The 25227-nt window shown below is 41.4% G+C and overlaps 1 protein-coding gene across 1 annotated transcript in view; it reads left to right on the top strand.

The window, feature by feature from the left end:
• The first annotated feature begins 890 nt into the window (after positions 1-890).
• GABRB1 (gamma-aminobutyric acid type A receptor subunit beta1) overlaps positions 891-25227 on the top strand; it is a 430249-nt gene continuing 405912 nt past the window's right edge. Inside the window, exons 1-3 of the mRNA XM_061164681.1 lie at positions 891-1451; positions 1619-1710; positions 2153-2220. Coding sequence (XP_061020664.1) covers positions 1372-1451; positions 1619-1710; positions 2153-2220 — 240 coding nt within the window. The 5' untranslated portion in view covers positions 891-1371. The remainder of the gene's footprint in view (positions 1452-1618; positions 1711-2152; positions 2221-25227) is intronic.

Consider the following 25227-nt stretch of genomic DNA (forward strand, 5'->3'; position numbering starts at 1 on the left):
CTTCTGGTCTAGCCTTGGTTTCCTTTTGCTCCCTCCCTCACTCCTTTCAGCCTTTTATATTCTGCTCGGTCATTTCCAGGGTTCAGCTATTTAAGCAGACCACGGGCTTTCAAGTCTCATAGTCTGTCAAAGTCTCTTTCAAGTCTCTGGCATATTCTCTTCCCTCCTTCTGGAATTACCCTCCCTCTCTGCTCTGGCAAAAAACTTCTTTCTCCAGAATCCCTGTCTACTTCACTGTGGTAGAATTAACAACCCTCTTGCCACTATGTAAGCTATATAGAGATATATTGAATTTACATATATTTACATCCATCTTTCCCAAGAGCCTGTGAATTTCCCAGTCAGAAATCCTTTTTGTCTTTGAGTCCCAGAATTCCTAGAACATAGTAAAAGATTTAATCTATGAACAAATGCCTAGCAAAGGGATTCCTGCTTGATACATGCTCAGTGACTTTTATCGAATTGTATTGACTGAACTGAATTCAAATAGCTTTTGTTCCTCCAGAACCCCAATCTACCAGTAAACAGAGGTTAGACCCTCTCGGTGTTTCAGGGTCCTATTTTGGGTTACTGACACAAGCTTAACACTTGGCAATAAAAAAGACATTTTCTTTGCTATAACCTAGAAGAAAATGAGACCAATGACTCGAGAAAAAGAACTGCCTGTCCGAGGTGCGGGTTCATGGCTGGCTTCTCTCACCTCTCTTGCCTGGAGAGACACGAAACGGGGAGGGAAGACAGCGGGGGGGCGGGAGAGCAGCTGCGAAAGTCGACCAGCTCCTCTTCCTCCTCCTGGAAGAGAGAAAGGACACCACGCCAGACACCCTTTCAGGAGAGCCTGAACAAATAAGCCTGAGTTTCTCTGGCTCTCGCTCTCCACTCACTTCGTCCCCTCACTCCCCTCACCGCATCACTCACACACACACGCACGCACAGAACCACCTCGCCTCCAGACGCCCAGTTCAAAGATTACCGTGACTGTCAACGAAATATGCCAATCACAGACAGCCTAAACCAGATCCCTGGGAATTGAGTACAAAAATCGGTTTGGAGGCAGAAAGGAAATGAACATAGCCACCTCCAATGCACAAAGAGAGATTCGTATTCATATGCACGTAGCATCCGAAGCAAAGAAACAGCAGGATATCTTTGCTATCGGAGAACGCGGAGCACCACAGACAGGAACTTGGAAGGAACTGAAATCTGTTGCCTGCTCCACTAGGAATATTGTTTGCAAGACACCAGGTGTCTTTCGGGAGTCAGCGCCCTCTGCGCATGCGCAGGTCCATTCGGGAATCACTGCCCTGCCGCCGACTAAGTTGCATTCCTTGAATCTTCGCAGAAAAGACAATTCTTTAATCAGAGTTAGTAATGTGGACAGTACAAAATCGAGAGAGCTTGGGGCTCCTCTCTTTCCCTGTGATGATTGCCATGGTCTGTTGTGCACACAGGTGAGCAGGGGCTGTTGAATGTCTCTTTTTTCCCCCCAGGTGTTTCCTTTTTACGGGCTTGCTGGCTCATGTAGCTCGTTATTTGGGGGGTAGGTGTGCCTGTCTGTTCTTATGTCCGCTTGCAGTTCGTGCTCATTCTGAATCCGGTCCCTACTTCTTCCCTTCAGCGCCAACGAGCCCAGCAACATGTCATACGTGAAAGAGACAGTGGACAGACTGCTCAAAGGATATGACATTCGCTTGCGGCCGGACTTCGGAGGTAATGCTTCATCTTTTGTTTTGTTTTTTTTTTCAACCTGTAACCCATATCTCGTTCTCCTTTCCTGGCGAAGATAAATGTAAAAAAAAAAAAAAAAAAAAAATTAGGAGAAGCGTGTCATTTTCGTCAGCGTGCACTACGCCCTATGCTCTGGCCAAACACGCGCGCGCGCTCACACACACTCACAGACGCCGGACCCCCAGGCTCAGGTGGATGAAGCCCAGGCAGAGCCGGCCTCCCCCCGGCTCGGCATACCCTCTGCATAGTCACTGCATCACGCGGTGCCCACACCTGTTCTCGGAGGCTGCCCCCTGCAGCGGGGTGCAGGGACGGGGTGGTGGGAGCCCGCTCGGAACGTAGTAAGCGCCGGGAAGCCCTCTTCCCCTCCCCAGCCTGTGGCCGCTCTGAGCTTATGTCCACAATGTGCCCCTGTCCCCCGCAGGGCCCCCCGTGGACGTCGGGATGAGGATCGATGTCGCCAGCATAGACATGGTCTCCGAAGTGAACATGGTGAGTGGCCTCGCGACTGGCCCGGCGGCCGCGCTTACGCAGATGCGAAATGCACCGGTCCCCGCGCCCTCTGCGTTTGGTTGGCGGCCACCTCGCCCCGGCCCCGGGATCCCGCTCCAAGCGCGCTCCCTGCTCTGGCACACACGCCCTGCCGGCCCCGGTTTGTATTTTGAACACACACACGGGCTACTGCAGTGTTCAGGCGGAAACGTGCTCGGCACTATTTGGGGAAGGACGGGTGACTGGCGCCGGCGGAGCGGGTGGGGCGGAGTCAGCGGCACTTTCGCAGGGTTTCCGCGGGTGTCGCGCGGCGCAGGGCACCATCTGCCGGCGGCCGGGTGGCCTGCACCCGCGGGCCCCCGCACCTTGGCCCGCAGCAACCTCCTCGCCAGTCGCGATCCCCGCAGCGAACAAGCCGGACCCAGTCAGGGCCCGGCATCACGCACCCAAGCCCACCGGAGGTTTCCCGGCGTCCTCGCCCTTCCCAGGCCCCGGCACCCCGGGCGGCAGGTGCAACAGGCTGGGGCCGCGGCCCCTGCTGGCCTGCTAGCACGGAAGTACAAGCCGGCTTCTGGGGAGAGGCTTGCATTGCTCCCACGTGAGGGCTGATGGATTTGTCTTGCTGCATCTTGAGAGTTTAAGTTGAACCAAGCTTGGGTTTGCGTTAGACGCCGAAGCATGCGGAGGAAAGCCTGATGATCAGTGACGGCGGAACAGGGAGCGCAAGGCAGAGGGCGACAGTAACGTGTAGGGAACACAGCGCAATTTTGCATCGCGAAGAGTTAACATTCTTTTATTTCATATTGCCTCCTTCCTTCTGAAGCTGTTTCAACATCGATCGAAATCATAATGTCTCTTTCTCTATTGGCTGTTTCCAACCACTGTGGGGTAGCAGTTTTCTAGTTAGAGTTTCTAACTGTTGCTTCTTATAAGGCAGGGGGAAAAGCCTGTTGCTTTTCTAGAACAAACCACCCAGCGAACAGCTAGATCTACCTGAGAAAAATGCCATTTTCATTCCACTTACGGGAAAAAAAAATGTATTGCGGCAGTGGAAATTTAGATAGCCTTAACAATTTAAAGACTAAAGCCTTTGGGAATTTTATCACTGTGTAGCTGTAAACGCTATAGAATGATAGGCTAAATGAATTGTCAGTTCATTTCACTTCATTACTAGTGTGTCATTTTATTTTAGCATGTTAAGGCTTAAGAATTTTTTTTTTAGGGTATGTCAGGGAACAAATACATATATTTAAAATATATTGAGTTGGAGTAGATTAAAAAGTGTGACTATGACATTTTGTATTTTATAGTTGTACCTTCCCCTGCTTTAAGTAACTTGTTTTAAACAGTATTTTAATCTGATGGGGGTATTAGAAAAGCAGTTTTGAAATATCAATGCACAATGAATATTCTCTGACTTGGAAAAGGTTTTTAATAGACTCATTTATAGTATTCTCTCATATACATGTCCCTGCTACAAAGCACCCCAAATGAGCTATTTACAGACACTGGGGAATGTAATAACATGGGCACATATACAAACCATACCCAATCCATGTCATGTGACTGGATAAATTAGGCAATGAATTAGTTTAACAAGCTGTTTCTATCAGGTAGATAAATGATGAAAATATTTTCCTTTTCAGTCATTTATTTGGCACCTTGTAAGTACCCACACAGATAATTTATAAAATAGGAGAAGATTGGGAAAGCTCAATGTATTTGCTAGTGGTCTGCTTTTCAGAGTACTATGCTTTTCAGAATTTTTAAAATGAGTACTTTTGTTAACTATGTTTACAAACAACTTTTCAGTTTAAAAACCTAAACAAAACTGAACTGAATAGGAAGTTGCTATTTAACCAAAACAACCACCATAACAAAAAAGGTCTGTATAATCAGTTCAGTGGAATTTGTACAGAGGCTCAGGAAAAAAAATATATATATTGAATTTAATTGCTTTACCGTTGGAAATAGCTCTTTATTATGGAATAATATTTTAAGAAAATCGATTTATTCACTGTACCAGGTATGTACTTGACTTTTTAAAAATATTCGCCCAACGGATAAACCCTTAAAAAATATGTTCTACCAGATTACCCGTTACCTTTCCACAATGGTGTTAGAGACATGATAGGAAAATAGAAGCCACTGAACATAGAAAAATAAACCTTCATTTACTTAATTTTTCTTCTGTCATCAATGACAAAGCATTGAAATGCATAGATTGCAAATAACTCCAAAAAAAAAAAAAAAAAAAAAAATGGAAACAAGGAGGACTTCAGGATCAAGCGTTCTATAGAAACACAATCTGGATAGTTAGCCCTGATTAAGAGCACTGTCTATGACGTGCTTTGATTTTTAGACAAGACAGTAGAGTTGAAAAGTCAATGAGAAATAAGACTTATTGCTTTTATATTGAGCATATTTCAGAACCCTGATAGGCAATAATTTCTGAGATTATTTAATAGGGAATTTTCAACAAAATTAACAACAAATAAGAATGGATATTGCACATAATAAAAGTAGTTTTAAAGAAAATTTAGATTAAAATCTATTGCTAAAACATTACTCATTTTTACATTTTTTATTCATTACCATTATTACCCACCCATTTCCACAACTGGGAAAATGACATAACTATGCATTACATTAATGCTTTTGAAAACTACGTTCTGTTTGGAAACTAGGTTCTTTTAACTTTTATTCTTTTCTTATGCTATGCTAAGTGAAATATAATTCCAGATTGGTTTTTAACATTGTCTGTTTTATTAAAGACTAACGTCACATCAGGAGTATTTTTGATTCATGTCCTTCAGGATTTAAAAATATTTTTCCTAAATTTAAAAAAGAGAGAGAGAGCTCTGTTAGTCAAGAATCTCTATAATCAAGAATTGTTGGTTTTGAACAGTAAATGGAAAACCTCTGAAGAATAATTCTGATGCAGGGAAAAAAATCTATACTTGAGAGCAGGACTTTTCTTTTCAGGCAAAAATATTATTCATTAAATCAGGAAGGACTTTTTCTTTTGGCATCATGGGATAGATTGTGCTTGTGATGGCAACTACAATACTGTTATTTCTAAACAGTCATCTTTAAAAAGCTACTGATTTCCATGTGTTTTAAATTAAATCTCTCAAACCTATTTTTTTAACAATCTCTGTGAAATTGTATACCTACACACATACACAAACATATACACAAAAGGCTGATCAAAGAGGAATAAAGAGCAGTAGGAACAAGAAGAGACAGGAGCCCTCAGAACCTGCCTTGAAGTAACCACTGACATCTGCTGATAAAAGCCCAGTAAAACACAGATAATAAGCAAGTCTTAGAGTAATTGATTGGAAGGAACATGATTAAATACCTGTAACAAAAGGTTGAACCCTTGTATTTGGTTCCAATGACTAGCTGTTCCTTCTTATTAAAGAGGTAGCTCCTAATCATCAAAGGGGAGCTCAACCACGCAACTCTCTGTCTCCCATCGAAAGACATGGTGGTCTGCGAGTGGCCACCCCCAGAAGATTTGACGTCTATTTAAGCGCTAATCCAATGTAGGTCTCAACCCAAGCTGTTCCCAGGATTGGATACCTGTCGTGTGTTCATTGCTTCCTTCCTTCATACATTCATAGATGCCACAGTGACTGCTCTTATAGGCATTAAAATTGATATTAAGAACACCTCCTCAAAAAACTAAAATGAGTTTAATTGTCTAAATAATACCCCAGAGAAAAACAAATCTTATTTATGAAATACCCTCTATTGTCAAAATCCCACTCTTATTTTAATAGTTGATTCCAGACGTTTCTGGTATCCACTTCATTTGTGTCTCACTTATGTCTAGTTACCACCCTCCTGATGACACCAAACAGTAACCACCTGTCCGAAATCTCTCTCTCCCGTTTCTCTAAGCCAGTGCTTCTCATTCTTCAGTGTTTATCTGAACCAGTGTGGGATCTCAAAATGTTAAAATGCAGTTTCTTATTCAGAGGTCTGGGGTGAGGTCTGATATCCTGCATTGTTAGCAACTCCTAGATGCTGTTAATTGCTCAAACGTAGACAGCACCAGGACTGCCTGCTGGCTCAGACGGTAAAGCGTCTGCCTGCAATGCGGGAGACCTGGGTTCGATCCCTGGGTCGGGAAGATCCTCTGGAGAAGGAAATGGCAACCCATTCCAGTACCCTTGCCTGGAAAATCCCGTGGACAGAGGAGCGTGGTAGGCTACAGCCCATGGGGTCGCAGAGTCAGGCACGACTGAGCAACTTCACTTTCACTTTCAGACAGCCCTTTGAGAAGCAAGATTGCAGTACATTTTTCCAAGGCCTAGAATTATTAAGAAATGAACCTTTTATTTTCTCTTAAATTTCTCTAAGGATGGTATTTTTCCAAGGTTTCAAGTTTCAAATTAACTTCTGGGTAGTCAAACAGGTAGCTGTGCTCAAAAGCAAAAATTAGTGTAGTAATTGATGATAAGGAACAGGATAAAGACAAGAGCCTTGTTGGTAGGGCTCACTTAAAACTGATACTCAGTCCTGTGTCAGTACTTGTGAGTCATCCAACCTTAAATGATGGCTATGAAAGTGCTTCCAAGCAGAGCAACTTGCACAACACTCTCCTGCGACTTTACAGAGCACCAAGGACTCTTCCTTTTCAGAATAAAGAATACTGCAAACTGGGTTTCTCCTACTAAGAGCCTGCAATAGCTTTATAAAATAGCCTGAACATACTCTTGCTGCCGTCGGTAAATTTTCCGAGGTTATAACAGAATTCCTTTGCAAATAGAATAAATAGGTCAGTACTATTTAAAGGCATGAACAGATATCAGCAGTTAAAGATATAAATATGTTTTTCTCTTATTAACGAGGTCTCCCTTTTAGGTGCTGGGTTGCAATATTGTACCATCTAGAGAAGTTCAAAGAGGAAAAACTTCCCTTTACCTTTCCATTTGGAGATAATAGATCTTTGTATACTCTAAGCCACATCAAAGCAAACATATCCAGATTTTTTAAAGTTTGAAGTTACATTTGAAATACTATATTCCTAGGGTTACATGGCCAGACTAGGAATTAAAGTGCGTAGTACAATGAAAATAAACAGTGGCATTTATTGAATGCCGTTTGTTGAATATCCTATGTAGAAGACATGGTTATCAAATCCTTTTATCAGTAACTCATTTTGTTGTTTGTTGTTCAAAGGCTAATCCATGTCCCAGTCTTTGCGACCCCTTGGGCTGCAGCTGTCAGGCTTCCCTGTCCTTCGCTGTCTCCTAGAGTTTGCTCAAACTTGTGTCTATTGAAGGCTCTGTAATCACCATCCCCCATTATAGATGGAGAAACTGAGGTTGAGAGAGGGAGAAAGTTAGGTTGAAAGAGGTTAAATAACTTGCTCAGAAGTTACAGATCTAGTCACTGGCAGAGCCAGGAACCCAGGCAGCCTGGTTCCAGAACCTGGCTCCTATCTGTGAGGCAAGTAAGAAAACACTGCTGGTATTTAGCTTTGGGACTTTGAGTAAGTCACTTAACTTCTCCAGTTCTCAAGTTTTTCTTCTATAAAATGAAGGTAAATGACCCAGTTACTAAATCTTTTCCAGTTCAAATATCTACTGTAGAAACTTAGACTCTGTCAAAATGCAGATTCTTCCTCTCCACTGTACTCTCCTGTCAGATCTCATCTTATTCCATTCTGTTCGTCTGTTAGATGTGTCAGTCAACAAGCATTTATTGAATTACACTGAGTGCAAACTCCTGGTGTCTCCTGGGAACATTGCTGTAATGATTGTGTGCAATCTGGGGCCCCTTGGATTACTGTTTTAATTGGTCATGGCATAATAATCCATTTTTCCCTAGTTAAACACATTCCCAAGGACAACAACAAGAAATGTTGAATCAATGGTATTCAAAAGGAGATTTGAATGATGCTGGGTTTATATTGTATTGCACTTTGGAGCCAAGAGTGTATTTGAAGTGTTTCCATCCTGTGCTGTCCATCGTATTCATAAGGGGAACTTTGCTCAGCTGTTGCCAAACTAACAAATATTTCAGCACAATGTGAAACAGAAGGAGAGCTTTAGTTTCCAAGATCTGGGTATCCCAAACGATTTACCCAAATCACCTAAAATCTTTCCATCAGGTGGTCTGGGAACAAGAGGTAAAGCCAAGATGTCACCTGAACTGAACATCAATTCTATAAATATTTGGTGTTTTTGTCATGGCAGACCCCCTAAGTTCTTGATAGCACTCTCAAAACACACATGAATCAAGTGTTGCATTATCAGGGAAGGTAAAACATGTCAAAAGAAAAGTAAATGATATTAAATGTTTTTAATTGATTTGAGTTTTAACAACTCAAATGACCATTATCATACTTGAGGATAGTGGAAAGATAAATGCTATACCCTTGCAGTTGATTAAATGTTAATACAATTTCCCCATGAACTTTTCAAAACACTGAATCCTGTTTTTCATAATAGCAGGATTGACTTTTTGCATTTTAGAATACTTCTGTTTTCAGAAGATTATGCGTTTCATGAAGTCTCTTGACTTCTGGTTGTTGAGAGTAGTTATAGTCAGTAGCATAAAACAATCTATTACTCAGCACTTGACAGAAATGATCAAGAAAGGTTTTAAATTAATTCCTATCAGTGGTGATAACTTAGGAAAAAAGAGACTGGTCCTAAGATGAGTGAAAGATGAATAGGTTTTCTTTAGGGAGCTCAGTATCCCCTTCTTAAATCCTCATATTCCTCTCTGTTTTTCTGCTAGTAGTTTTTTTTTCTTCTACCCCTCCATTAAGTACTGAGTGTATTTTGTCTCTTACAATCCCAATAAAACTGTCATTGTTTTGCATATTTAAGATTAAAGGCCTTTTCCCAAAAGCACGCATTCAACCATTTTAGTGATTAAAGCACTTTAGTGATAAGGTCTCTGTCTTTATGGAGTTTATAGTCTTTAAAAAACAAACAAAGATCTCTATGCTTGAAGTAATTTTTTTTTCCTTTTTGGAAGATTTTGAAACACTCATAGTTACCTTGATTGGGGGCTGTTTTGGTTCGGCACATACTGAACAATTAGTCTTTTATCATGTCATGAACTCGGTATTAGGAATGGAAAAATGACTAGGATGTGTTCCATATCTTCAAATATTTTATGGTGTAGAGAAAAATGCAGAAATAGTGATTTTAAAACAATGTGGTAGGGGCTGTGATAGAGATTTGCATGTCCGTGTCCTGTGGAAGCATGGAGAAGTAGTTTCTAAGGAATGGTGAAGGGTTAATACTTGGGGTAAATCCTAAAGAGGACTAGTAGTGAGAGCCCTGTGTAGGCTGCAAATGAGAAGAAATAGTTTCCAAGCAAAAGGAAGGGCATAAGCATTGGCAAGTGTGCCCGCACACAGCATGGGAACTGCAGGCCGTTCACTCTTGTGAGAACCTGAAGGGCACAGGGAAGACTGTCTCAAGATCAAACAGGATGCTCAAAGCAAGATGTAGGACAGTGTTACTGAGTGTTCTTGCTTATGTAAAAAGAAGCCTCTTTAGAAGCGTGTGTGTGTGTGTGTGTGTGTGTGTGTGTGTGTGTGTGTGTGTGTGTGTAGTATATGCACTGACCACTTCTGCAAGAAGGCTCAGGAGATGAGTAACAGTGACTGCCTCTTGGAAGTAGAACCAGCACTAGGAGTGTGACTTGGAGGGATACTTAACATTCTTTATAGGCCCCTTTGAATCGTTTGATTTTTAAAACTTTTACACATTTTGCATTTTCACTTTAAAAACAAAGTTAGAGAGGCAGAGAAACAGAAAGAAATGATGGCATGTGTGCATTAAGGAAATGAGTCCTAATTCTGAAACACAGGAAACCTGCTGTGGATTTAACAGGTAGCTACATTTTATTTTTCAGATAGACCATTCTGATGGCTTCATGGAGAGTGAAGTAGAGAGGCTAAAGCAGGGGCAAACATTTCCAGTTAAGAAGCATGAGAGGGTGTGTGACACTTCATATGGATGATAAATGCCTCAAGTGGAACAGTAGCTCTAGGAATGGAAAGGAAGAGAAAAAAAGATTCAAACAGAAGTCAATCAGAGGGGTTTTGTGACTGGTCAGATATTGGAAGTTAGAGAGGCAGTGAGCCTAAGATACCCTATGGCTTCCATATTGAATGATGGGCATAGATGGCACCATCTGCCCAGGGCGGGAAACAGGAAAGGAAGTACCAGCCATCTTGTCACCACTAAAGGAGATGTCTTTACAGATTTTTTTAGGAAAAAAATCTCAGAGCATGTTGTTACAAGACTGTGGGAAGGTGCTCAGTCACTAAGTCGTATCTCCCTCTTGGCAGCTTCACGGACTGTAGCCCGCCAGACTCCTCTGTCCTTGGGATTTCTCAGGCAAGAATTTTGGAGTGGGTTGCATTTCCTCTTCTGGGGATCTTTCCGACCCAGAGATCAAACTCGGGTCTCCTGCATCTCCTTCCTTGGCTGTCTGCCTCTCTACTGAGTCACCTGTGAAGTCCCTCTTGTGGAAATACAGAGGTAGCATATTTTGGAGGTTGGCCTATCCTGAAAAAAACTAGTTTCTTGGTGACCCTTCCAGTTCAGTTCACAAATAAGGCAAGTTCTACATGGAAAAATTCTGAGCCCATACATGTGGTGGCTGAAATGACCTGGTTAGAGATTTGGAGAAATGGTGCTGGCCAAAGACAGAGAACATTCAGTGCAGTCAACTTTAATCTGTAGCAACACTGTTCTTTATCTAGGAGGACCCAGACCCTGATAAGATTGAGAACCTACTTTTCAAAATGCCCCAGAGAGGTGACCTTTGTATGCTGTTTCGTTTGCTTTTATAAAACCCTATAGGTGGGGGGAAAAAAGATTTGTGTGGAACTCACTTACACAGCATCTGCTGTCTTCTCCGTCGAGTCCCTAAAATGATTCAGAGTCCTTCTGGAACACTGTGTTTCCATGGGAAATCATATGAAAGCAGTGTGAGTCCTTGTAGAAAGTGCATTTGGCTCTGAAATGAGACGGGGTATAATAGACAGCACAAGTGGGGCCAGCAGAAGTGAAGCTTAGCTGCCAGAAAATTCAAAAGTGACTCCCAGGAGCTTTACAGAAGAGCAAAAACATTTGAATGGTTTAGTGGGGTTGATTTTAAACAACCTTGTTGAAACAAGGTTTCAACAGAGCCCTACCCCCACAAATGGTCTCCTGGCAAGTGGATACCTATTTAAGCAAAGGCGTATTTATAGATTGTGTCATTGAGTTCAGAGAAAGAAGGCAGAGAAGCAGATAGAGAAATAGACTTAAACAGAAGGGTTCAGACAGAAGGTAGCTGTTAGCAATCCCTACCGCAGTGGAAAGAGTATGCGTTAAGGTCCTTGGGATGCAACCAGGAAATTAGAGGCCTGGAGTCTTGTTCTGGTTGCTGAATGGATTCATCAGGGAAGTTGCTAAGAGAGAATCCTGTTTGAATGAGAAGGTTTATTTGGGAACCTTCCTGAAGGTAGAAGAATAGATTTATTGAAAGTTCAGGATCTCTGCCTACTCTAACCCTCTGTGACTCATGGGGAGGTTGCTTTTTTTTTTTTTTCTTTTGATCTATTATTTTCAAGAGAATGCTATTCGATTCTCTAGTCAAGAGAAATCCCTTTGTGGTTTCCATAGAGACAGTTCAATGACATTTATTTGAAATCCTACCTGTGCCTAGAACATTTTCCCATGTCAGAAGCCATCATTTCTCCCTTCTCCCACCTGTAATCTCTTTCCACCCAAATGCATCTAGATCTACTTCAAAATCCACAAGAAATCATCTTTCTTCTATAGTCTTGTCTGTAGCCACATAGAAGAGGAATCTGCTGGAGGAAGAATGTCTAGGGCATAGAAGCAAACCTCTGAAAAGTCTAAGACTCTGAAAAGACAAAAGACCCAATATAACATAATGATTTTCTTTAAGTTCATATAAAGTTTTTATTAGCCTTGTCTTCCGCCTCCTACCCCAGCACTATGTTAGCTACAGGAAGTTCAGGATTATACTCTATGCTCTGTATGTAGTTCTTAGCATATTATAGAGACTTAATAACATTTATTAGGATTATAAAAGAATTTTCCTAGACATAAAAAAGTGTTAGTAATAATGGCATTTAAAATTTCTAATTCAGAAATTAATAGTTCCTCTGTCAGGCCTACCTTATACTTTCATAAGCAATTTTCTTTTATGTTGATCGTGAATCATGAGCCATTTCCATAGAAACAACTCTATCAGGTGGCACAGCCAGTTTTAGAGACACAAAATCATTTCATGACAAATCTCAAAGTATAAATATATGCATATATATGTATACACATTTAAGTATTCATTGTCTTTAAAAATTAGTGAATTCATTTCATTTTTCAAAATGTAATCTGTGTGTTGGTACCTGGACTTTCAATATTTCTGGAAACATTTAAGAAATTACAAAGAATAACTGGATTGATGACTACAAAGTGAATAGCATTTAAATAGAAGAAAAGTAAAACATAAAAGGAAGCACACGAAAAAGGTTTTCTCAGGCATTTGGGGTGATTTTGGAGGAGCCAAGTTAAATTTTAAATGATAACCAAGGAATTTAATCAAATTTGAAAATATAAAGCAAGTGATATACCTAATTCAGAAATACATATTTACTATGGAAGCATATAATATCTATTATATCTGTCTTATCTACTTATAGCTGCTGTAAATGTATCCTTACCTCAAACATGAATGTTTGCTTTGAAACATCAACTTTTGTCTGAAACTTCCACACCCACACAGTCATTTGTCATAACCAGTAAATGTGTTAAATCAACTACCACATTAAATGGAGATAAGAGATTTTTTTTCCACTGACATCACCACTTCTCTGCTCCCCCCGCCTGCAACACACACACACACACACACACACACACACACACACACACAATTCAGCACATCCCAAAGGAACAGTCTAAGAACAAAGATCCCGGTTCAAACTGACCATGGAGTTGAGGCTGATGAGAGGAGACAGAGAAGATTCACTATGAAGATTCACGTTAGTCAACTGAAAACTTTTGGCTAAATGTGGTGGGAACTGATTCTCAGACGTTTCAGAGCTGGAAACAGAAGGAGGAGGGCAGGATGAAAAATTTGAAGAGTGAAAGGTACTCACAAAACTGGAAAGTCATATCCAGTTTGTGTGGGTTATTGGTGCATACCTCCTACATCCCTGTCTACCCTACTTTGGGAAACACCCCTACAAGCTGCGCTGTCATGAAGTGTGAAGAGAACTTCATAACCTGGTTCTCTGAAATTGTGGAAGGGAAAGACTTCCGAGACCTTACAGACGTCTGCCCTGCTGTGCCCGAAACCCCTGTCGTAGGACACAGCGTGACGTGGTGAATGGGTTTTGCCTCATTCACTTTCAGTTCAGTGCTCAGTCGTGTCCGACTTTTTCAGCCCCGTGGACCGCAGCACGCCAGGCCTCCCTGCCCATCACAACTCCCGGAGTTTACTCAAACTCATGTCCATCGAGTCGGTGATGCCATCCAGCCATCTCATCCTCTGTTGTCCCCTTCTCATCCTGCCCTCAGTCTTTCCCTGCATCAGGGTCTTTTCAAATAAGTCAACTCTTCCCATCAGGTGGTCAAAGTACTGGAGTTTCAGCTTCAGCATCAGTCCTTCCAGTGAACACCCAGGACTGATCTCCTTTAGGATGGACTGGTTGGATCTCCTTGCAGTCCAAGGGACTCTCGAGAGTCTTCTCCAACACCACAGTTCAAAAGCATCAATTCTTTGGCACTCAGCTTTCTTTACAGTCCAACTCTCACATCCACACGTGACCACTGGAAAAACCATAGCCTTGACTAGACGGAACTTTGTTGGCAAAGTAATGTCTCTGCTTTTTAATATGCTATCTAGGTTGGTCACAACTTTCCTTCCAAGGAATATGCATCTTTTAATTTCATGGCTGCAATCACCGTCTGCAGTGATTTTGGAGCCCAGAAAAATAAAGTCAGCCACTGTTTCTGCATCTGTTTACCATGAAGTGATGGGACCGGATGCCATGATCTTAGTTTTCTGGATGTTGAGCTTTAAGCCAACTTTTTCACTCTCCTCTTTCACTTTCATCAAGAGGTTCTTTAATTCTTCTTCACTTTCTGCCATAAGGGTGGTGTTATCTGCATATTAGGACTTCCCTGCTGGCTCAGAGGGTAAAGTGTCTGCCTACAATGCGGGAGACTTGAGTTTGATCTCTGGAGAAGGAAGATCCCCTGGAGAAGGAAATGGCAACCCACTCCAGTACACTTGCCTGGAAAATCCCATGGACAGAGAAGCCTGGTAGGCTACAGTCCATGGGGTCGCAAAGAGTCAGACATGACTGAACAACTTCACTTTCACTTATCTGCATATCTGAGGTTATTGATATTTCTCCCGGCAATCTTGATTCCAGCTTGTCATTCATCGAGCCCAGCGTTTCTCATGTTGTACTCTGCCTATAAGTTAAATAAGCAGGGTGACAATATACAGACTTGACGTACTCCTTTTCCTACTTGGAACCAGTCTGTTGTTCCATGTCCAGTTCTAACTGTTGCTTCCTTCATACAGGTTTCTCAAGAGTCAGGTCAGGTGGTCTGGTATTCCCATCTTTTGAAGAATTTTCCACAGTTTATTGTGATCCACACAGTCAAAGACTTTGGCATAGTCAATAAAGCAGAAATAGATGTTTTTCTGGAACTCTCTTGCTTTTTCGATGATCCAATGGATGTTGGCAATTTGATCTCTGATTCCTCTGCCTTTTCTAAAACCAACTTGAACATCTGGAAGTTCATGGTTCATGTATTGCTGAAGCCTGGCTTGGAGAATTCTGAGCTTTACTTTGCTAGCATGTGAGATGAGTGCAATTGTGCGGTAGTTTTAGCATTCTTTGGCATTGCCTTTGTTTGTGACTGGAATGAAAACTGACCTTTTCCAGTCCTGAGGCCACTGCTGAGTTTTCCAAATTTGCTGGCATATTGAGTGCAGCACTTTCACAGCATCATCTTTTAGGATTTGAAATAGCTCAACTGGAATTCCATCACATCCACTAGCTTTGTTTGTAGTGATGCTTCCTAAGGCCCACTTGACTTCACATTCCAGGATGTCTGGCTCTAGGTGAGTGGTCACACCATCGTGATTATCTGGGTCATGAAGATCTTTTTTGCCTCATTACCATTGAGCTTTCACACATTTTAAAGGATTTGTACTTTGGCTTTTGCAGAATGGACAGAGATATGTGAGCCCAACCTCAAACCAAACAAATTCCACTATTCTTTTTCAATACTATTCAATCTGACCGAGCGGAGGTTTAGTTTTGAGCAGAAATGTGGGGCCCTTTCAGTAGTTGGTTGGGGAACACCTATGGAAGATGGATTCAGAAGCTGCCTGCTTGAAATACCGTCATCAGATCTCAATAGCCTCTGTTCTGATTCCTGGTGAAAGGCAAATAACTCCCAGAGAGGCACTAATCATGCTAGTTTTTATTTCTTGTATTTGCACCAATGTGTGAATGAATGATTGAATGACAGAACAGGTTTGCTTAAGAGAAGACTAGAAAAGAATAGGAGAAAAGTGAGGAAACAGAACTTACGTCATACTTTCTCAGAATCAGCAGTTTCCTTACTTTGGGAACCAATACAAAAGAGGTCAACACAGTTGCAGAGTGAGATGTGCTGACCCAGCATTTGTGCTGTCCGCTCTCCACTCAGAAAGAATTGTGCTTTATCTGACAGTGATACTCAACATTCTGGAGCCCAAGATGGGAAATCAACAAATTCACTCCCGTTGTCTGAAAGCATAGTATCTATGCTGACGGGGCCAGGTGGCAATAATATCCCACAGTTTTAATAACCTGATGAATTGCATAGTTAAAATCAGTGTCTAATGGGCAACACACTGGCAATTTTTTAAGTCCAGACACTCCCCATCTGGTGAACACAATTTTGGTTTTTCTCCTTAAGTACATTCCCCTTGAATATGCTTCTGTCAAGTTATATTTAAATAATTTAAATCACTTTAAAATGTCAGGATGAGATTGTATTCTAATTTATACTCTCAAGTATGAATCTCATGACGTACTTAAGCCCTTTGATTCTCAGTTCCATGTAAAATGGAAATAATAGTGTCTGTTCTACTTATTTCAGGGAGTGGGAAGAATCAAAAGAGGTTAAATCATATACAAATATGTGCTCTGTATATGTGATGTAAAACTGTAAACTACTATGGATATTAAATACTGGTGTTTTTATTGTTTTACTGTTATCTCCTAGACTGGTAATGAATTTCTCCTGCTTTAATGCTAGGATATCAGGAATAACATTAATTCACATCTTGCATAATCAAACATAATGATATTTTTGTTCAGTGCTGGGATTTTCATCAGGCAGTTGAAATTCACAGTACTACTTCTCATTGTGAAACTATTCTGTGACATCTGACAGAAAAAAAAAAATGAAAAGAGTTTCTCACACCTTTCCTCCTGACCATTTTCTCTTGGTGCTCACTCTGAGACCTCTCACATTTTAAAATTTCAACCTGTGTATGGCCCCCCCATACCTCTCTAACGTTCACATTTTGTGTTACTTCCTGGTCAGTGAAAGAAATGGGTTGTGTGGTTTTCCATGGGCTTAGCCGGGGGAATGAGGGCTCTGAAGGTAACATTATTTTAATTGCAGCCCCTGTACCTACAGGCCCTGTTGCCTTAGTATTTTTTAACTCTAGAATAATAATATAATTGATTGTCCAAACATGAACCATTGAGGATGAAAAGGAGCACTACTAATAATACCTGGATCAAGAAGTGTAAACCAACACTGTCGGGAAAGCCAGGGTTTATGATCACCCCGTGCTACTCAAAACCTGAATTTCCTCATCTTTATTTATTTATCTTTTTCTTCATCTTTAAAATGGGGATAAATTATATTTTCTTCTTAAGTCATTGAAGGCTTAATGATCTATTATGTTGTCCGATTTGGGGGAAATATCAGTTATTTTCTTCTTTCTTGTTTTCCTTTTCCTCCCTCTCCTCTTCTCCTTCCCCTTCCTTCACTGAACACATATTAAGTACCAGTCACTGTTACGAGCACCTTATATGAACTTCAACAATGGACATAAGGTAGAGTAGATAACCTAATAAGAGTTTTTATACTAAAATTTGAGATAATCAAACAGATAAAAATATCATCTATCAGCTCACCTTTGTTTATCAAGAGTATTATAAGAGCAAAGAGATTTGCTAGGAATTGGGAAGTGTTATTAAAAATTGTAGGATTTACTTTATTCATTCAAGGAACAGCCAAGAATATAATTGAGAGAATAGGTTATTAAAAGATAACAATCTTTATGGGGTCATTATTGACCACAATTAACACTAAAAAAGGGCCCTAATGAAGAGATCTTAACTTATGACATCACAGAGAAAGCACTACCAAGCTGAGATGTTCAAGAGGAAAATAATCTAGGTAGGAAGGTGATGGATATTCCACATAGGGAAAATAGTACAAAGAAGTTTGTAAAGATAGTATTACCAAGACTAATCAGATGTGAATCTTAAGGCCTAGAAAATCATCTTGGAGTCTTAGTAATAATAATAATAATAATACTTACTGAGTACTTCTAAGCAAGTACCATTCTAAGCGTTTTACAAATATTAACCCTGCAGCTGCTGCTAAGTCGCTTCAGCCGTGTCCGACTCTGTGTGACCCTGTAGACGGCAGCCCACCAGGCTCCCCCGTCCCTGGGATTCTCCAGGCAAGAACACTGGAGTGGGTTGCCATTTCCTTCTCCAATGCATGGAAGTGAAAAGTGAAAGTGAATAACCCACTTAATCCAAAATGCAGCCATATAAGGGATGTCTCATTATTATCTCAGTTTTACAGGTAAAGAAACTGAGGCATAGATAGAAAAGTTAAAAAAAAAAATACTTGCCCAAAGTTGTACAACTAGTAAATGATAGAGCTGTGATTTGCACCCAGCTATCCTGGCTTCAGGGTCTATGTGTGGTAGTTAGGTCACTAAATCAAGATCATAACACACTGTTATTTCTGACAACATTTAAACTAGAGAAGTTTTGAAGATTAGGAGGCATTAATACTTGACAAAATGGGTCCTAGGATGAAATGTATTAGCAATTAATATTATTTAGTCCAGAGTTAAACTTTGTAAAGGTTAAGGAGTAGCTTGATTAATGTCTTCAGGTTTACAAAAGCATTTTAATCTGTTAACTGATTTAAATCACATTCAACCTATTTGCATGCAAGATATTACTTAAAGTGCAGTGTTAGGTGCTCATTGAAAATAAAATGAGAGCATGGATTTTATGCCTCTTCTGAGAAACTCTTAACTTGAAGAAAGAAGCAAAGTTTAAATTGGACATAAGGAAGAACATCTTGACTGAAATGAGTGAGAAGATGCTGGAAGCAGCTATAGAGAGTATCTGGGAAGTGTCCATCCTTAGAAAGCTTCAGAACAAGAAAAGATAATTATATCTGTCCTAGTTGGCTTATAGAGCTCTTCTATCCAAAGGCAAGAGGGTGACCAGAGAAATAATGCTTCGCTAAGAACCTTCCCAATTGAGGGATTTGAACTTCTAAGAGTTTTACTTGATATTAACAATCTATTGTAAGATCTTCAAAAATCCTCACATTTTGATCACCTGCTTCCCTCTTGGCTCAGATGGTAAAGCGTCTGCCTGCAGTGTGGAGGACCTGGGTTCAATCCCCGGGTCAGGAAGATTCCTGGAGAAGGGAATGGCAACCCACTCCAGTACTCTTGCTGGAAAATCCCATGGACAGAGGAGCCTGGTGGGCTGCAGTCCCTGGGGTCGCGGAGTCGGACGTGACTGAAGCAACTTCACACACAGAGTATATATAATTCAAGAAGAAGACTACAACCATACACTTAGAGGTAGTGATGGGGCACTTGACTGGGCTATCATTAATTCAGTGGCTCTTTCTGGAGCAACTAAATTATTGACTGGGCTTCCCCTTGGCTCAGCGGTAAAGATTCCACCTGCCAGTGTAGAAGACAGAGGAGACTCGTGTTTGATTCCTGGGTTAAGAAAATCTCCTGGTGGAGGGCATGACAGCACACTCCAGTATTCCTGCCTGGAGAATCCCATGGACAGAGGAGCCTGGGGGCTATTCCCTGGAGTCGCAGAGTTGGACACGACTGAAGTGACTGAGCACACACATTGACCTTATCCTACTCACATTTATATCTCAGAAAAATTTGCCTTGTCACTGACCTTCATGCTGGTTAGTGAAGGGGAGATTCAGGAGACGTTAAATCCTCAAATGCCAAGGGTGTTCTATAATGGGAGTGTCTTGAAGACTTTGCCTGATAAGTGCATTTTGCGTGGGGTAGGCTGTGTAAAATCATGTTGAACTGAATTTAAATGTAATGCATTCAAGTCTCTGTATACTTCTGTACTTTGTACAGGAAAAAAATCCTTTAATGTCAAAAATAGAAATAGTTATTAAAATGTAATGAGGGGGCTCCTCCGCTCGGCTGGCCCGAGCGCTAGGTGCCCACCCTAAAAAAAAAAAAAAAAAAAGAAAAGAAAAAAAAAGTGTAATGAAATGTATTATGTATCAGGTTCCAAAATAAATACGTGACATCAGTTTTTACAAGAGCCACCTGGGATAGGAATATTTAATATCTCTGTTCCACAGATGGGGCTTCCTTGGTGGCTCAGATGGTAAAGAATCTGCCTGCAATGCAGGAGACCCAGGTTTGATCTCTGAGTAGGGAAGATCCCTGGAGAAGGGAATGGCAACCCACTTCAGTATTCTTGCCTGGAGAATCCCTTGGACAGAGGAGCCTGGTGGGCTACAGTCCACGGGGTCAGATAAAGAATTGAGAACAGGAAAACTGATTTATTGTTTTTAGAGATCAAGCCTGTTTAAGAACCACACATCTAACCCCCTCTTTTGGGTCCTGGGACTTAATTCCAATGTGTGTGTATGGGAGGAGGGGACTGGGAGGCTCCCCAACACATACAACAAGCAATATTCTGGACACCAGCTGAGTGTGCTACAACACAACTCAATTCTGACACTCCTTATCCAGAGACAGCATCAGATTCCACAGGTTAAGTGTTCAGGTCTATAAGATGTCCCCTTCCCCACTTCAGATGCCAGCTGCAAGACCAGGTTGTTACCTGTACTCATGACTAACTGGCTGTAAATCAGAGGTTCCCACAATCTCCACCTTGGGTTTGATTATATTTTGTTAGAGCAGCTCACAGAACTCAGAGAAACATTTTACTGACTAGAGCACCAATTATTATAAAAGGATATATCTCAGGAGCAACCAGACGGGAGACATGCATGGAGCAAGGTGTGGGGAGTGGCCACAGGTTGTCCACACTCTTTCCAGGTCCAGCCCCTCCCCCATTTCCAAGTGTTCACCAACTGGAAAGCTTTGAATCCCTTTCCTCTTGGATCTTTATGGAAGCTTCATTACGTAGGAAGGATTGATTAGATCACTGGCCGTTGTAGATTGAACTCGATCTCCAGCGCCTCTCCTCTCCTGGAGGTCAGGGGAGGGGACTAGAAGTTCCAGTCCTCTAGTCACTCAGCTGGCTGTGCTGGCCATCAGTCCCCATCTTTAGGCGCTTTCCCAAAGTCATCTCATTAACATAACAAAAGACATTGTCCTCCCACCCCTCCTTGGCTTCCTTGATGGCTCAGATGGTAAACAATCTGCCTGCAAACAGGAAATCCAGGTTTGATTCCTGCCTGGGTCAGGAATATCCCCTGGAGAAGGGAATGGCAACCCACTCCAATATTCTTGCCTAGAGAATTCCATGGATAGAGGAGCTTAACGGACTACGGTCCATGGGGTCGCAAAGAGTCGGATATGACTAAGCGACTAATACTTTCACCCTTCACTTAGAAATTTGAAGGATTTTTTTTTTTTTTATGAGTTGTTTGATAAAAGTTGAGGGAGGGGTGGGGAATAGGAGGACCAAGTATATATTTCTTATTATAAATCGTAATATCACACTTCTCTTTTATATATATCTATATTTGGCATGTGGGGTCTTATTAGTTGTTCCCCAACAAGGGTTGGAACCTGCGCCCCCTGCAGTGGAAGCCTGGAGTCTTAACCACTGGATCCCCAGGGAAGTCCCTCCCCTTATCATTTTATCCAGCAATCATTTCTTTCCATTTCAGCGTTTACTCTGGTCTGAATTGTGCTGTTAAGAGACATCTCCTATTTCTTTTGGGAAGAATTCCACCAAAAAGAATCAAATTTTGAATTTCAGGCCTCAAAACAAGCAGGAGCATGAGGGGTAGTTGGTATTCTTACTCCAGTTTTGTGGAATTACTTCCCTGGACAGAACTTTACCTCTTCATTTTTTTGTGACGGAAGATGAAAGAAAAAAAAAACCACTCCCAGCAGAGGAGAGGGCTGCTTGGGGGGAGCCCAGGTCCCATTTCTCCCTCCATCGCTCTTCTTGTCACAGCCCATAAAACAGGCAACACAGCATCTCTCCTGTCAGGTTTGCTTGCAGAGGGGATTTGTTTGTTGGAGTCCAAGACAAAGACTCAGAAAATCTAAAATCTGTTACTTTTCAATTTACGAGATTTCCTGCCAGTGAAAAGAAAGAATTGCCCTCCACTTCAGATTTCTCTAAGGGGGCAGGCATCAACTGTAGGAAGGGGGAAGCATGCCGGTTGTTTCTTGGGGGAGAGTAGGGAAGCTAATTAGACAATGCGTTTCTGGGTAGAAAAGACAGAAGAGGCTCAGGTATATTTAGCTTTTCTTATTTTTCCAACTGAACACTGAGAGAGAAATCAAACAGGAATGTGCAAAGGTCACATCATTTCATCACTGTCCTTTCAGAACTGGGGAATTACATTATGAAATGCAGATGGCATCTTGAGGTTAAAATAGCAAGTTATTATTATCACATCACTTACAGGAGAGATTTTTCATTTTTCTGTCTCCTGAAGGAATATACATTTTAAAACTTTATTTAAAAAAAATTAAAGGCATGTATTAAAAAATTTTAAACTTCTGTTTCTTCCGGCTTGGTTGGAATGATGGCAAGATAACAATCACTTAGCTTGCTTCCCTATGGCTCAAACGGTAAAGAATCTGCCTGTGAGGCAGGACACAAGGGTTCGATCCCTGGGCTGGGAAGTTCCTCTGGAGAAGGGAATGGCAATCCACTCCAGTGTTCTTGCCTGGAGAATTCCATGGACAGAGAAGCCTGGCAGGCTACAGTCCATGGGGTTGCAAAGAGTTGGACACGACTGAGTGACTAACACACAGCTTGCTTCTATAGAAATATAAAGCAAAGGATTTACTGCTGAAGGACAGTATATTTATAAAGTAGAAGACATTCATGGGACATAGTTTAGGGAGAAGCAACTTGCTTGAAATAAACTATCTGGCTGTATTTAAAAAAATGCAAAGTGAGGCTGAGAGACCACTGAATTCTGCTAAAGCCATTACGGGCTTTGATTTTTTTTTTTTTCTTGGTGTATACTACATAAGGCATGGTACTGCTGATCACCAATATAGATCTTGCTGCGTTTGTTCATCCCTGGGGCTTCCCTGGTAGCTCAGACAGTAAAATAATCTGCCTGCAATGCAGGAGACAGGGTTTGATCCCTGGGTTAGGGAGAGGCCCTGGAGAAGGGAATGACTACCCACTCCAGGATTCTTGCCTGGGAAATCCCATGAACAGAGGAGCCTGGTGGGCTGCAGTCCATGGGTCACAAAGACTTGGACATGACTGGGTGACTTTCATTTGCTTCACAGGTAAAGAATAATCTGCTTTTCCACCTCAGTGGGGAGCTGAGCAGTTAACTGTCTGTGCTGTCACTAAAGACTGGGTCCCACACGGGCTCAGCCACACACGGGTCAGGTCAAGTCAGAACTTTATTGTCTTTGTTTAAGGATAAGACCAAGTTCTGGACGTAGAGGGGTGAGTGCATTACAAAGTGGGCTTCAAGAAAAGCTGTGATTTAGCTTCATGTATGCGGGGTTTACTGAGATCTGAAAATATGTAATTTCAGAGTGGCTTTCATAATTGAAATCATCAGACCAATACATTGTTCTGTAACTTCTCAACACCTTGAACTTCTGATTTTATTGGAGATTTTGTAGAAAAGAAAGATTCCTTTGTCTGTTTCTTCATTTGCTATTATTTTCTCCCAATTAAAAAGGATTAATCTCAAAAATATACAAGCAACTCCTGAAGCTCAATTCCAGAAAAATAAATGACCCAATCAAAAAATGGGCCAAAGAACTAAACAGACATTTCTCCAAAGAAGACATACAGATGGCTAACAAACACATGAAAAGATGCTCAACATCACTCATTATTAGAGAAATGCAAATCAAAACCACAATGAGGTACCATTACACGCCAGTCAGGATGGCTGCTATCCAAAAGTCTACAAGCAATAAATGCTGGAGAGGGTGTGGAGAAAAGGGAACCCTCTTACACTGTTGGTGGGAATGCAAACTAGTACAGCCGCTTTGGAAAACAGTGTGGAGATTTCTTAAAAAACTGGACATAGAACTGCCATATGACCCAGCAATCCCACTTCTGGGCATACACACTGAGGAAACCAGATCTGAAAGAGACACGTGCACCCCAATGTTCATCGCAGCACTGTTTATAATAGCCAGGACATGGAAGCAACCTAGATGCCCATCAGCAGATGAATGGATAAGGAAGCTGTGGTACATATACACCATGGAATATTACTCAGCCATTAAAAAGAATTCATTTGAACCAGTCCTAATGAGATGGATGAAGCTGGAGCCCCTTATACAGAGTGAAGTAAGCCAGAAAGATAAAGAACATTACAGCATACTGACACATGTATATGGAATTTAGAAAGGTGATAACGATAACCCTATATGCAGAACAGAAAAAGAGACACAGAAATACAGAACAGACTTTTGAACTTTGTGGGAGAATGTGAGGGTGGGATATTTCAAAAGAACAGCATGTATACTATCTATGGTGAAACAGATCACCAGCCCAGGTGGGATGCACGAGACAAGTGCTCTGGCCTGGTGCACTGGGAAGACCCAGAGGAATCGGGTGGAGAGGGAGGTGGGAGGGGGGATCGGGATTGGGAATACATGTAAATCCATGGCTGATTCATATCAATGTATGACAAAACCCACTGGGAAAAAAAATAATAATAATAATAAAAAAAAAAAAAAAGAAAAAAAAAAAAAAAAGAAAAGAAAGATTCATGTTAGGCAGTAAATATATGTATTTTTAAAAAGATGCTAATCAGAAAACCCCAAGAGGTTGGTTGGTTGGTTTGTTATGAAAATGCAGATACAAAGGGAGAAATGAAGGCCAATGAAAAAAAGTTCAGGGAAGCAAAAATAATTTTGATGAAATTTGATTTCAAGAAGAATCTAGAGACACTTGCCTGTCCTCATTGTTGGAAAGCGGCTTTGGAAATGCCTTACCAAAAGTAGAAAACCACTGGGATAAAGACTGTATTCCCCCAAATTGGCTCTTTTATGTTGAGGAACAAATTAACAGCAAATGCACCATTCTATCTCCTGACTCCTCACATTCTCTGCTTCTTATTATACATTTAAAAAATTAACATTTCCATCACAAACTCAATTTCAAGATTGTTGATAATTCCTCTTCCTTCTTCTACCTTTTCTTCTCTTCTATGCTCTTTTACCCCATATTTCCTTAATTTAGCAGTGAATAGAGACTCCTCTGGCTACCATCTGTTCTGGAAAAGCAACATGGTGGAAAAGGGATGGGTCACTACTTGGCATGCCCTGATATGAATGCTGTCTCTGTTAATATCCTTATCTCTGATGTTGGATCAAGAAAAAAGAAAAAGCATTCACACTTGCAAGCCACCTTCTTTCTCAAGCAGGGAGGCATAGTTTATGTTGGTAGGACAAAAGTCTTTGGGCCGCCCTTTGCACTTGCTGAGAGTGGGGGGGGGGAGGGGGGAAGAGAGACTGGGGTTTGAA

The sequence above is a fragment of the Dama dama genome, chromosome 17, assembly GCF_033118175.1.
Source record: "Dama dama isolate Ldn47 chromosome 17, ASM3311817v1, whole genome shotgun sequence".
Classification (NCBI taxonomy): domain Eukaryota; kingdom Metazoa; phylum Chordata; class Mammalia; order Artiodactyla; family Cervidae; genus Dama; species Dama dama.